The sequence below is a fragment of the Achroia grisella genome, unplaced genomic scaffold, assembly GCF_030625045.1.
Source record: "Achroia grisella isolate CSIRO2021 unplaced genomic scaffold, CSIRO_AGI_Agris_v1 utg780, whole genome shotgun sequence".
In the NCBI taxonomy this organism is placed as follows: domain Eukaryota; kingdom Metazoa; phylum Arthropoda; class Insecta; order Lepidoptera; family Pyralidae; genus Achroia; species Achroia grisella.
In genome coordinates, this window is record NW_026713020.1 from 7,991,574 (window position 1) to 8,006,079 (window position 14,506).

Consider the following 14,506-nt stretch of genomic DNA (forward strand, 5'->3'; position numbering starts at 1 on the left):
TAAAAATCATACTAATGAATACAAATAATTGTACTCTGCGAGAAATCGAACTCGTGACCATCAGAAGCAAGGCGGTGGGCTCGACTACCGAGTATATCAAGTAATCAATCAGTAAGTAGGATTCTTAGTAAGATCTTTGATCATCAGCACGCCATACTTGTTCACGATTTCTGCAATATTTTGTTGTATGTAAATTTGATAGTTCATTTTTTAATTCTGTTTATGTGGTTTAGCAAGTATTAACACTTGCTATTGTGTTACTTAATGGATTTATGTTATTTCGTACCAGACTACCACCTACTAGTCGTCAAACAGTCAACACTAAGATTCCAAACTATATCAAATATATACTCCATTCATTGTCTGATCAAGCCTCGTTTAGAGACGAAATACGTGTCGCTATATAGAAAGAAAGAAGTAAAACATCCAATAACGGTCAGCATTTGATCACTAATAGAGAAGATCATGACGCTTTTAGTAGTGGTGGTCAGGTTTCCACACTGAATATTTGTGGTCTCACACATGCTAATTGTAGCGGAATTAAGCAAAATAATATATATCCATTGAGTAATGAAATGGACTTCCGCAATGTAACACCTAATTTGATAAAATATGAACTTGCTGTTGGTAATTCTTACAACTCACGAATCGTACCAATCGACGTCAAAATATAATTGAAGAGTCAAATGACGATATTTTTGAACTCCTTTCTACGATACAGAAATATTTAAAGTTGTCAACCCTGGTGTTATATAACGTTACACAATAACGGTTATTGTAATGGCATTAACATAACGAATTACCTGTTATTCACATGTTAATGTTTATTACAATAACGGTATTTGAACACAGTGTGAACGCATTGTTACCATGTCGCTGGGTTACTAAAGACCATGTTAATTAGGGAAAATTATGAAATTTCTTTATGCAACACTGACATACATGATTGGAATTCCTTAAACTACATTAACAACATTCACGAGGTTGTCTTGTTCATTGTAAATAATGTTTATAGTTAATATAAAACTGTTATATTCGTTATTGGTAATTTGTTTGAAGGCTTCATTACATTCATTAAGTTATTACGTTGTTTAGTTGAGTTTGATGGTAATTGTGATAATTAGTGTAAGATTTAGATTAGGGACTGATTTAGTATTAAATTATTTATAGATTACCTCAATTATGTCTAAAATAAACGTTACAATAACAATTAATCTATTTTATTTATTAAATGAAACCTTAATACAAAATCTATTTAATTACTTAAGTATTAACACTTATTAGAGAAGTAAGTCATGCACGTACTAAAGAATTATCGTGGACACATGGCATGTCTTCCGCCGTCAACAGGTAGACTGACACCGGTAATGTTGCTCGCTAAATCACTGGCAAGGAACGCAATCGCTGCTGCCACTTCATCTGGTTGTCCAGGTCTTCCTAGAGCATGAGTTTCTTTACTTCTCACCAAAAAAGCCTCATACTGCTCCTCGGACAAGCCTCCACGCTTCTGCAGTTCACTCACAACCACTCCAGGGTTAACATTATTGACCCTTACACCTTTAGGTGCAAGCTCTAATGATACGCATCTCGTAAACTGATCAACAGCTGCTTTAGACACATTGTAAGCGAGAACACCTGGAAATGATCTTAATCCGTTCACACTTGATACAGTGACAATATTACCTTTAGTCTTGACAATGTGTGGTGTTGCCAGCATTGTTAAATGATATATTGAACGCACATTGGTGTTCATTATCCTATCACATTGTTCAAGAGAGGTGTTTTCAATAGTTCCCATCTCCAAAATTCCTGCGTTGTTAACCAAGACATCGATTTGTCCATACCGATCGATTGTGGTCCTTATGATGTTCTCAATATCAGCACCCTTGGTCAAATCTGCGACCACTGAAAGGGTGTCTGTGTATTTCTCACATTCACTTCTGACTTTCTTCAAATTAGCTACGTTTCTGCCAACAAGCGTGAGTTTCGCGTTTAGTTTAGCCAAGTAAACGGCTGTTGAAGCACCAATGCCAGAACTGGCGCCAGTAAGTACAACAACTTTACCGGAAAAATCCATTTTACTACAGACTTGACGTTTTGTTATTACACACTTCAATGAAACTGATAGACGTGTTGTTATCAAAATATATTTATATAATATGATATATCTTTGCATTGACTATACTGTTTTTGCGACCTTGAAATATGAGTACATCAACCATATCTATGTAGAGGCAAGTGTGTGTTTGCGTATGTTTTTTTTTAAACAAATTTTATTAAAAGATCAGTGTTGCCAGCGTCCTCTACCGCATGTTTATTTGTACCTATCACATCTATTGACAATGATAAGAATTATAATCTATACATATAAATGAAATTGGAGTGTCTGTTTGTAATATTGAAATAACCGTTTTTTACTACATGCATACGAATATAAATATGGTACTTGCACCAAAATAATATTTTTAACACTTTTTGTCGGTTTGTTTTTTCCGGCTAATCTCTGAAATCGCTGGACCGATTTTGATGGCACTTTTTTGACAGCCTGATGTAATAAGAAGTAACTTAGTAGCCTAAGTTACTTTTATGTTAGAAAAATAAAGTTAAATTCCACGCGGACGAAGTCGCGGGAACAGCTAGTAATAAATACAGTATTTAAATAACATCATGTTATCATAAAAAAAATACAATAATAATAAAAATATCCCAGGACAATTCACACAGCGTCATCTAATTCCAATCTAAGTTGATCTTTTGTTATGATATACGTACTTAGACACGTTTTTCTTGTAAATACATACGTAAATAACATATATAGAAAACTACTAGAGCAATACGAACAATCATACTCACGAATACAAATATTTATACTGTGGGAGGAATGGAACTCATGACCACTGGAAGTAAAGCAGTGTGTTAATCCACTAGACCACCTAGGACGTCAATTAATATATTAATTAACAATAGTAGATGGCATATTTAAAGGAAAGCGGGGGCTTAACTGGAAAGCGGGGGCTTAAAAATTAGTGTTTCCAAAATGGAATACATGTTTTGTGATTTTGGCGGTCTTTCCGGCTCTGCAGCCATATCACTAAATGGTGCTCCATTACCGATTTGCTCCGATTTCATCACGTTCTCCTCCAAAGCAATGGTGAATTAGACAGAGGATAAAGCATAGAATTAACGCAGGATGGATGAACAGGTTACAACGACGTGTGACTCGCGTGTTCCCCTTCAGCTTAAGGGGAAAATTTACAAGACCATGATCCGGCCTGCTGTCGTGTATGGATCAGAGTGCTGGCCCGTAAAGGCGACGGATGAAAGATGACTGCATGCAACTGAAATGAGAATGTTGAGGTGGATGTGGTGTGACAAGAATGGATAAGATAAAGAATGAATACATTAGAGGAAGTATGAAAGTGGCACCGGTGTCAGAGAGGTTGAAGAGTAATCGTCTATCATAATATAGACATGTAATGCGTAGGAACGAGGATAATATTTTAAGAAAGATGTTACAAATGAATGTGGATGGTTATAAGGGCAGAGGAAGGCCAAAAAAGAGATGGATGGACTGCGTGAAAGATGATATGGTAAGAAAGGAAGTAAATAACGCGATGACTGCGAACAGGGATGAATGGAAGCGAAAAACATATTACGCCGACCCCAAATAAATGGGATAAGGATGAAGCAGATGATGATGAGATGGCATATTTAAAATTAATGCCTCTTGGATAGAAGAAGTTTAGAAGTAAGACTGATTTAATATTATATACGACTGATTTAAACTTATTGTATATTTATATTTGATCCAAAAAATGAGTGCTGGTTGGTAGTTTGTATTCACACGTTTCGATTTGTAAATGTAAACTTACAAGGATTATTTAAAAGAGCAACACGCAAGCTTCTTGCTCGTACTTCCCGAACGAGCGGTAGATAAAAAAAATTGTTATGACTATTCAAAAGTGCTTAAATTAAGTTTATTTGAATAAATTATTTTCTATTCTATTCTATTCTAGTAGACTAGGCTGTACCGTCTAAGGATCTTTGCCTGTTACATAATTGAAAAGGATTTTAAAACAATAACAATAATAATAATGTCATAAATTTGACATCCTTTTTTAGTATTTTTTTTAATTGTCAAGTGTCATGTCATCTTCAAGTTAATTTTGTATTTTGTATACAACATGTAGATTAAAATAAATATAAAAAAATGTTTACAACAATCTGAAATTATCAGTAATATTAAAACCTATAAATGGCTATTGTGAGTTTTAAGAATTGTATATTATTAAAAAAAATATCGTTAATATAACCAACTGCTTAAAATGTAAACTGTTTGTTTGTTTGTAATTCTTTATTGTACAAAATATTATTAGTACAAATACATATGTATTAAAAAATGGTAAAATGGCACTTTCCACACACACTGAATAAAAGAAATATGTCTATTCAAAAGTGCTTATATTGAGTTTATTTGTATAAAGATTATTTCTATTTCTACTGGAGGATGAGATCTGGTAGTTACAGGGTAAGGCATGACACCTTAGTCCTTAGGAATGGAAGCACATGAGGATTAGCACGAGAATAACAGCTCGACTGTCCGGTGTGCTGTACATGTATACAGGCGACGGTTACCACCTACCACTTACTTGCCATTTTAAATACATATAATAATAATCCCGGACGCTTGTGTTAATACACAGCGCCATCTAGTCACAAAGTAAGTAAGTCATTTATTCGTATTACAGACAGATATGCACATAACAATAAAGCCCAAGTGACAGTAGTAGGCTGCGCTGTAATATGCCTTTTTTCAGTAGGCATGCAAATTTTATAAATAAACCTAATAATTACATATATTAATATCTACATTATAACAATTAGATTAATATTACATATTTACAATTATAGATTATTAGCATTATTACAATTATTATTACTTTATTTTTATTTATAATATTTATGTTCAAAATCTACCCTGTATCATCGTAAGCACAGATTATTATATTAGAGTCCGTTAGTTTTCTGTTCCCGCGCTTTTACTTCCCCTCCCTTACCTAGTACTGAACCGACTGTACGGCGGCCATGACGCGCGCGCATTGTGTTGTGAATTAAAATAAATTAGAACTGTGAAACCTACTGTGAAACTGGAAAGCTAGCGAAGATATCTTCGAGACCCTGAAGCCCAAGAAATCCGCAGAACCATACAGGTACGTGACTGACGCTTCCACTCATTTTTCACTATATATATACACATAGTAAATTCCCTAACATTTTGGTAGCAGAGTAGTTTCCCAAACAATTTATAATTGAAATAGTCGTCCAGAGAGTAAACACAGTGTGCCAACTAAATACAACAAACTAAGCAGAGCTTGTGTTATAGGTACTAGACAACTGATATACCTACTTAAATACACTTTTTTTTGTAAATATCTACTTAACATATTTAGAAAACACCCAGACAGATACAAGCAATCATAATCAAGAATACAAATGTTTGTACCGTACGAAGAATCGAACTCGCGACCGTCGGATAAGGCGATGTGCTAAACCACTAAACTACCGAGGCCATAATAAATGTATTTCTATATGCTTTCCAAACTGGGAGTAGATTTTGACATATCATAAAAGTCTGTAATAAACCTATATGAATAAATATATTTCGATTTTATTAGATCGGATTAAGGACACATAGCTCGTAGGACAGATGGCCGTTGGAGCAGTAAAGTCCTCGAGTGGCGACCGTGGACCAGAAGACGCAGCGTGGGAAGGCCCCCAGCAAGGTGGACCGACGATCTGGTCAAGATCGCTGGAAGGCGTTGGATGCGAGCAGCGCGGGACCGATCGTCGTGGAGATTTTTGGGGGAGGCCTTTGTTCATCAGCAGCTGAAATGATGATGATGACTATTTGATTTTATTTATCTTTTTGAAAGCTTTTAATATATCTGTAGAAAGAAGTGATTCAAATCCACATCGGTCAAGCTGGAGTGCAGGTGGCAAATGCATGTTGGGAACTCTACTGCCTCGAGCATGGCGTACGACCTGATGGTATCCTGGCCTTCTCCAATGATGACGGGAGCAGCGGCGCCTTCTTCAGCAGCACAGGAGCTGGGAAGGTCGTACCCAGGGTTGTGATGATTGATTTGGAGCCAACTCCTATAGGCAAGTTTTCCAATAACCTATTTATATTACCATCAAAATAAGTTTACTATATGTATATCATATGTCTCAATATCATGATCATCTAGCCTGTATCCATTTGATGGCCCCCGTGATCTAGCGGTTTTGCACACGGCTTCTATTCCAATGGTCGCGGGTTCGATTCCTCGCACGGTTCAGTTTCATCATCAGCATTCGGTATTTTCTATATATATTATCGATGTATTTACAAAATAAATATAATTGAGTATTTTATCAGTTGTCCCATACCCATAACACACAACTCTGCTTAGCTTGGTACTAGATGGCGCTGTGTTGCCTAGGAATTGTCTAAGGTTATTAACTACATATATTAACAACCAGCTGGATACCGTGAAATATATCTATGTTCTATATATATATGTATATATGTTCATGGTACTCTGTAATAATAAAGCTTTTATAGGTAAATCAATTTTAAAATCGCTCTCGTGCTTTTTTAATTTCCTTTTCATCCATTACAAAAAAAATACTAATATTTTTATTTTTTTTATATTATACTATCTACCCACCCCGGCTTCGCACGGGTGTACATGTATTATACATATAAACCTTCCTCTTGAATCATTCTATCTATAAAAAAAAAGCTTCAAAATCCGTTGCGTAGTTTTAAAGATTTAAGCATACATAGAGACGAGCAGACAGCGACAGCGACTTTGTTTTATACTATGTAATGATGATGTACAACATTTATATTGTTAACTGGGTCTTAACACGAATTACGTAAGTCGCAGCCTTAAGACTTAAAAGAAAACTAAAATTATTTAGATATAAATTTATTTTAAAGTTAAAATATATTAAAATTACTTATTACTAATTATAATAAAAAGAGGTAACTCTATCGAGGCAAGAATAGAAGTGGCGGACTGAAGCTCGGTTCAGTTGCACATTTGTGCAACCGCGGAGTCACGTTGTCGGCGCTGGTGCACGTTTCGCTGCATCAGCGTTGGAGCATTGCGTTTGGTTAACACCAAAGTCCATGTAGAATCTACGTCGCTCTTCATCACCGATATTAAGGTATCTGTGTATTGTAACACGGATAATTTTAAGGTAAATAAAAAATATTTACCTCTACTATACTAAATGTAATTCTTCTTTCGCAGATGAAATTAGAACAGGCACATATCGTGAACTATTCCATCCAAACTCCTTACTGACCGGCAAAGAAGATTCTGCCAGCAACTTCGCGCGTGGCTACTTCGGAGTGGGCCGCGAAATGATAGACTTGGCTCTGAACCGCATCAGAGTCGCAGCTGAGGACTGCAACTGCCTCCAGGGCTTCATAATCTACAGGTCTTTCGGCGGGGGGACTGGTTCCGGCTTCACTGCGTTACTTTTGGAAGGTCTAGCTAAAGATTATGGGAAGTTATTTAAAATCGAATTCGCAGTATATCCAGCGCCAAAAATATCACCGATTATTGTGGAGCCCTATAACGCTGTGTTGACCACACACGCTTGTATGAATACAGAGGATGTGTGCTTCATATTTGACAATGAAGCTCTGTACGATATCCTGGCCAGGATGCTCGACGTTCCAAGACCTACGTACACTAATTTGAACAGGCTTATTGCACAGGTATCACCATTATTATATTAATAATAATAATAATAATAAAGGAAGGCTGGTGGTCGAGGCTTAGCGTTTGCACAACCGCGAGATTGACATCAGGACATATTTTCTGGAGAAAAGAGACGATTGCATAGAGAGGTCATAGAATGTGACAAAGGATTCACCCCTCTTTCTCTGGCTAATCACTCAGCGGGACGGAGGAGCACGGAAGGTTCTTCAAAGCCCTTCACGGGCCGTACGTCAACACGAAGACCTCCGTGCACTGGCTACAGTTCGGTGATCTCTTCGGAGAGACCGAGGGTTTTGTCTGTGCAATACAGGATCAGGTGGTTAAGACGAACAATTACCGAAAGCACATTCTGAAGGATGGCACTGAGGACATCTGTCGGGCATGTCGCCATCCCGGAGAGTCACTCAGACATGTGCTTTCGGGTTGTTCAGCTCTTGCCAACACTGAGTACTTGCACAGGCACAACCAGGTAGCCAAAATACTCCATCAAGAACTAGCTCTGAAGTACGGCCTCGCGAATGAGAGGTTGCCGTACTATAAGTACGAGCCCCAGCCGGTCCTCGAAAGCGGCAGCGTCAAGCTCTACTGGGACCGATCCATCATCACGGACAGGACCGTTCTTGCGAACAAACCTGATATCGTGGTGATGGATCGGGCACTTTCGAGGGTGTTTTTGGTGGACATCACCATACCGCATGACGAGAACCTCGTGAAAGCCGAAACTGAGAAAAAGAGAAAGTACCTCGACCTGGCTCACGAGGTGACCGAAATGTGGGGGGTGATGTCCACCGAAATCATTCCAATCGTTATGTCGGTGAACGGTCTTATCCCAACCAGTCTGGAACAACATCTCAGACGGTTGGGATTCCGGGGCGGCGCACTCCCGAGAAAGATGCAGAAAGCGGTGCTGTTAGATTCTGCCCGCATTGTACGCCGGTTTCTGTCCCTGGGGCCCTGAACCCCGGCCGACTGTGCTTCTGCCGGGGGTATGTTGCCATCTCCTCTCCTTAAGAGGGGAGATGAGAATTTTTGGATAAAAATAGTAATAATAATAATAACTCTTTATTGCGCATACATAAACATAGGACAGTAAGTACAAAACAATGAAAATAAATGTTTTACAAAAGGCGGTCTTATCGCTATCAGCAATCTCTTACAGACAACCCGGTATATTAATTAATACATGAAACAAACACTTTGTTTTTTCCAAAAATTTTTCCAAAATTGCGCGGACTGAGAAGTATGAAATTTCGCACACTTATAGTTTATATAGAGAAGCAGTACAGAATGCTAATTTTTTAGTTACTTGTAAACTTTCGAATTTAATATAAATTATTTATATTATTAACCGGGTCTTAACACGAATAATTTTATGGCAAATAAAGGTATTTACCTCTCGACGTTTCGACTAGACTCGAAAGAGGTAGATACCTTTATTTGCCATAAAATTATTCGTGTTAAAACCCGGTTAATAATTTAAATAATGATTTCTTTTTAAATTATGCGTGCGAAATATAGTTGCATTAAATCAATGCACACAGTACCATATATTGGATACACACGCATATATACTGTTTTGGTAATTGTTAAAGTCTGTGGTCAAGTTAGGAATAGAATAATATTTTTAGTCTTTAATATATATTGAATATATAGATCTATATATTACGAGCGAATGGTTTTGGCTTCAGTAATGCGTAGGAGTGAAGATCATATCCTAAGGACGGTGTTACATATGAATGAGGATGATAATAAGGATAGAGGAACACCGAAAAAGAGATGGATAGACTGTGTGAAAGATGATATGGTGAGAAAGGGAGTAAATAACGAGATGACTGCGAACAGGGATGAATGGAAGAGAAAAACATATTACGACGACCACAAATAAATGGGATAAGGAAGAAGCAGATGATGATATATATCTATATATAATAGTGAATGTTACAGTAATTAGGGCCGACCACTAGTTAATTTAAATATGCCTAAATTATTGACTACCATTTTGCTGCAAATATGTCTTGGTAGCTTACAATCCCAATTACTCAAAAGTTTGTATAATCCAATCTGTCTGTGTTAAAAAAAATTGTGTCAAATTTATATTTCTATAGTCCATACTAGCTAATGACGAACCTTGGGTAGCCCATATACATTAATGTCACAATATGACTTAAAAATAGGGGTTGATGGTAGAAACGTAAAAATTTAGGGTTACACTTTTAATGAGGAATCATATAAAAAATTGTCCTAAAAAAATATTTGCGCGGGTTTCGAGTGCCATATACACTCTCCCTCTATCGTTTGGTGAAGCTGTAAAGGCCAGCTGCGGCCAACAGCATTAGAGTAGACCGAAAATAAAATTATTTGATAAAGTTACTCGATACAATAATTTCTTTTGACAGCCTCGGTGGTCTAGTTGTTTAGCACACAGCTTTACTATCCGATGGTCGTGGGTTCGATTCCTCGCATGGTACAAACATTTGTATTCATGAGTATGATTGTTTGTATCGGTCTGGGTGTTTTCTATGTATAATATGTATTTATAATATACTATTAAAAAGAAACAAAATGTATCCATGTATTTATATCATGACTATTCAAAAGTCTTGTAATGAGTTTATTTGAATAAAGATTATTTCTATTTCTATTTCTATTATTTCGCTAGATGGCGCTGTGTCAATTGTCCTGAGACATTATTATTATTATTTTTAATTCTCATTCAAACCAATAGTCAGTTGATTATAAAACGACCTGTGTAAAATAAATATGATGCAGCTTAAGTGCCATCAATAGTCTAAAGTGTTTTTGAAGTGTTCACTTCAATAATTGAAGTACCTAAGTACACAGATAGTTTTTAGGCGCCATTACGTAACTTAACACTTCTCCAAGTTTATTTATTTTTATTTTATTTACTTCATTGATTAATAAAACATGTTACAATAAGTTCCAATCTTTGGAAAGTGCTAAGTTACACGATCGCGGCTGAGTTGTTGTATCTAATAATAGTAATAACTAAGAGGGCTAAGGGGACATGAATCATTTCATTTTATTCATAATTTTCGCTATTGAAATGAAATGAAATTTATTTGCGTATTAGACAGTTAGATACTCGGTAATATGTCCAGGTAATAATATTATTGGCAACTGTTTAATTGCCCCAATTTACGGGCATGCAAATTTTGGGTATATTAAAATTGAATAATCTATAATATTATAATTTAAAATTAATGTCTTATGTACTATTCTAATTTAGGAACATCCGAAAGTTTTTAAGTATGATAGCAGAGATCTCTGCTATCCAGTTCAGGAAAAATATTCAATTGAGAAAGAACTGGCGAGAAAATCAACTGAATTTACTTAAAAGCAATTTTACCAGAACCATCGTTTTATATGTGACTAGCACCCCCTTAGGGGTAGAATTTATCAAAATCCTTTCTTAGAGGATGCCTACGTCATAGTAGCTTTATGCATGCAAAGTGTCAGCCCGATGGGTTTAAAATTGGCAAAGTTTCATATAAACTTTCATCCCCTATTTTATCCCTTTGGGAGTAGACTTAATTAAAATCCTTTCTTAGCGGATGCCTACATCATATCATCTACCTGCATGCCATATTTCAGCCCGATCCGTCCAGTGGTTTGGGCTGTGCGTTGATAGATCACTACGACAGTCACCTTTGAGTTATATATATTTAGATTATCCCTGAAATTGGTCACCTTGGCGTGTCTTGCATAAAACCGTCCGTTTTGTCTTGTTTGATTATAATATTTCACTATTTGTTACAGGTGGTATCATGTCTGACTGCATCGCTTAGATTCGAAGGCTCCCTGAACGTGGAGTTGGTTGAATTCCGAACTAACCTAGTACCCTACCCAAGGATTCACTTCCCACTGGTCACGTTTGCTCCCTTTGTACCCCCAACACGAGTGTTACACGAAACGTTGACAACCCACCAGCTCATGATGGCCTGCTTCGAATCCTCCAATCAGATGGTCAAGTGTGATCCGAGACAAGGCAGTTATATGTCTTGTTGTTTATTGTTCCGAGGGGACATCAGTCAGAATGATATCAACACTGCCATTGCTCAAATTAAAAGCATGAGGTCCATAAAATTCGTTTCTTGGTCTCCCACCGGATTTAAAGTAAGTTATTATGTATAACTAGACTTCGTTCGCATGGAATTTAACTTCTACTTCTTCTCTTTGTATTAAAATGAAAGTAGCTCCAGTTACTCCTTATTACATCAGCTACGTATCAATAAAAGTTGCGTCAAAATCGGTCCAGCTATTTTTGAGATTAGCCGGAACAAACAGACAGACGGACAGACAAATATGGTAAAAATGTTATTTTGATGTATGTGCGGTATTTATATTCATATGCATGCAGTAAAAAACGGTTATTTCAATATTGCAAACAGACACTCCAATTTTATTTATATGTATAGATAATAACCCTGGACAATTCACATAGCGTCATTTAGTCTCAAGCGAAATAAAACTTGTGTTAACGGTACTAGACAACTGATAGAAATAATAATTTTATAATTTTAATATTTCCGATCTATCGGAACTATAAAATAATAGATATTTCAAAATCAATTTCCAGGTGAAAAATCAATAGAGTGCGTAAATCTCAGTTTTATTCTACACTTAGAGTTATATTTGTATCCAATAAAAAATAATAAAATCAATTTACAACCGTATATATATTACTAGCTGTCCCGGCAAACGTATGCCTTAAAATAAAAATAAAAAATTTAGGGGTGGACTACCCCTAACATTTAGGGGGATGAAAAATAGATGTTGGCCGATTCTCAAACCTACTTAATACGCTTACAAAATTTCATGAGAATCGGTCAAGCCGTTTCGGAGGAGTATGGGAACGCAAAATGGTGACACGAGAATTTTATATATAAGACTAGAATTTTATATATATGATGTTAACGGTTATATGTATATGATCTGGTTGGACGTTAGTTAGTTAGTAGTTAAACTCCCTTAGATGCAGTTTAACTTTTCTTCACTAATTTTGATTTTCGCATAAAGTTTACTAAGAGATATAAGTTTCGTACTACCATACCTATTATTCATTATTTTGCAACCATGACTTGAAATGATGATGAATGGTCATTTCCATCCCAAGTGGGGTGAAGGTTGGTCTCAGGCCGAACCTCTTTGCCTCGGAAACAGCTTGGGGACCAACGACTCCCGGGTAACTAGATTGTGAGCCTCGTCAGGCATGCAGGCAGTAGGTCGTACACTGACTTAACCTAAAGATTGTTAATAATGTATAGTAAAAAGGTATAAATTTAAGATTTTTATCCATACTTGGGGTTTTCTTTTTTTTAATTTTTCATCATTTTAATTTCTAAATGCAGATTGGCGTAAACTATCAACCACCGACAACAATACCTGGCGGTGACTTGGCAACGTTGCAGCGATCTGTCACCATGGTCTCAAATAACTCGGCAGTGAGAGGCGCGTGGGAAAGACTGTGCAAGAAATTCTCACTCATGTACGCAAAACGCGCTTTTGTACATCACTACGTGAGTGAAGGAATTGAAGAGGGTGAATTCCAAAATGCCCTCCAGAACATAAAAGCCTTATCACACGATTACAAAGAGATGGAAGAGTGATTTCACGTGTTTTGAAATAACATTCATTTTTTAATATTTCATTCGGTCATTTTTTATTTTTGTGATTTTGTTATATTAATTTTACATTACAATTTCTTTTAATCAGTTGAAATATACAATATAAAGGTGATTTTTGTGTAATACATTTTTCTTCTGGTATACATGCATATATATTTCTTATGTATGATAATACAATGGGGCACCCTTCTGAAGTAACGATTTATGCTGGCGGGGCACCAGTGTTGGATGATAAGATGAACATGAGATTAGGTCTGTTAGCCCATTGTAGTAAATGGATTGTTAATAAAATTACTATAAAGCCTTATTGCTAGCTTTGCGCCATGTCAGGTCAACTTCCACGCGAGTCCCCCTGGAAACCATCGCAGTTAATTACTTGTAAAATGGCCACGAAGGTCTAATTGACCTAACTATAATATCATTACATTATTGTTATTTATTTATTTAAATAACTTTAATGCACGTCATACACAGGTAAAAAGTACATATGGCGGACTTAACACCTCATGGCATTTTCTACCAGTCAACCATGAGTTGTGCAGAGATAAGTTGTTGGCGGTGCAGACAATATTATAATATTTTATAGAATATACATGAATAAATATATATATATACACATGTAAATACATAAATATTCCTACAAATATACACAAAAATATATATATACATATATATATACAAAAATATACCATACACATAAATATATGACCAATAATCTGACAATGAAATAGTGATTACAGCCGACAGTGTAAGCATATTACAATAGATACAAAAATATACCTATATATGATTCGCCTTGTAGTAAAAATGAAGAAACTTAATGATAACGAGAAAAATATATAAAAGATAATATATGATAGTATACAAAATTACATGTTAAGATAATGGTTCCGCAATCTTCGCTTGAAAGAATTTTTACTCCCAGCAGTCCTGATGTCAAGTCGTTCCAAAGTTTGATAGCCTGAACGGCGAAAGAATGATGGACAAAACCGGACAAATATGCCGGGACATGAAGTAAAAATCTGCGAAGGGAGCGATTGGTGTTGTCCCCATGGAAGTGGTGACTTATATATTCAGGAAAAT

The 14,506-nt window shown here is 36.2% G+C and overlaps 1 protein-coding gene and 1 pseudogene across 1 annotated transcript; one reads left to right on the forward strand and one right to left on the reverse strand.

Moving 5' to 3' along the window:
• Positions 1 to 1,312: 1,312 nt before the first annotated feature.
• On the reverse strand, positions 1,313 to 2,077 carry LOC131850987 (3-oxoacyl-[acyl-carrier-protein] reductase FabG-like). The gene has a single exon (XM_059201409.1). The coding sequence runs from the start codon at positions 2,075 to 2,077 to the stop codon at positions 1,313 to 1,315; it is 765 nt and encodes a 254-aa protein (XP_059057392.1).
• A 960-nt stretch (positions 2,078 to 3,037) lies between these two features.
• Positions 3,038 to 13,420, forward strand: LOC131851052 (tubulin alpha chain-like; annotated as a pseudogene).
• The last annotated feature ends 1,086 nt before the right edge of the window (positions 13,421 to 14,506 follow it).

Excerpts from the sequence above, each read along its gene's own strand:
- LOC131850987 (XM_059201409.1), bottom strand. The coding sequence starts at position 2,077 with ATGGATTTTTCCGGTAAAGTTGTTGTACTTACTGGCGCCAGTTCTGGC.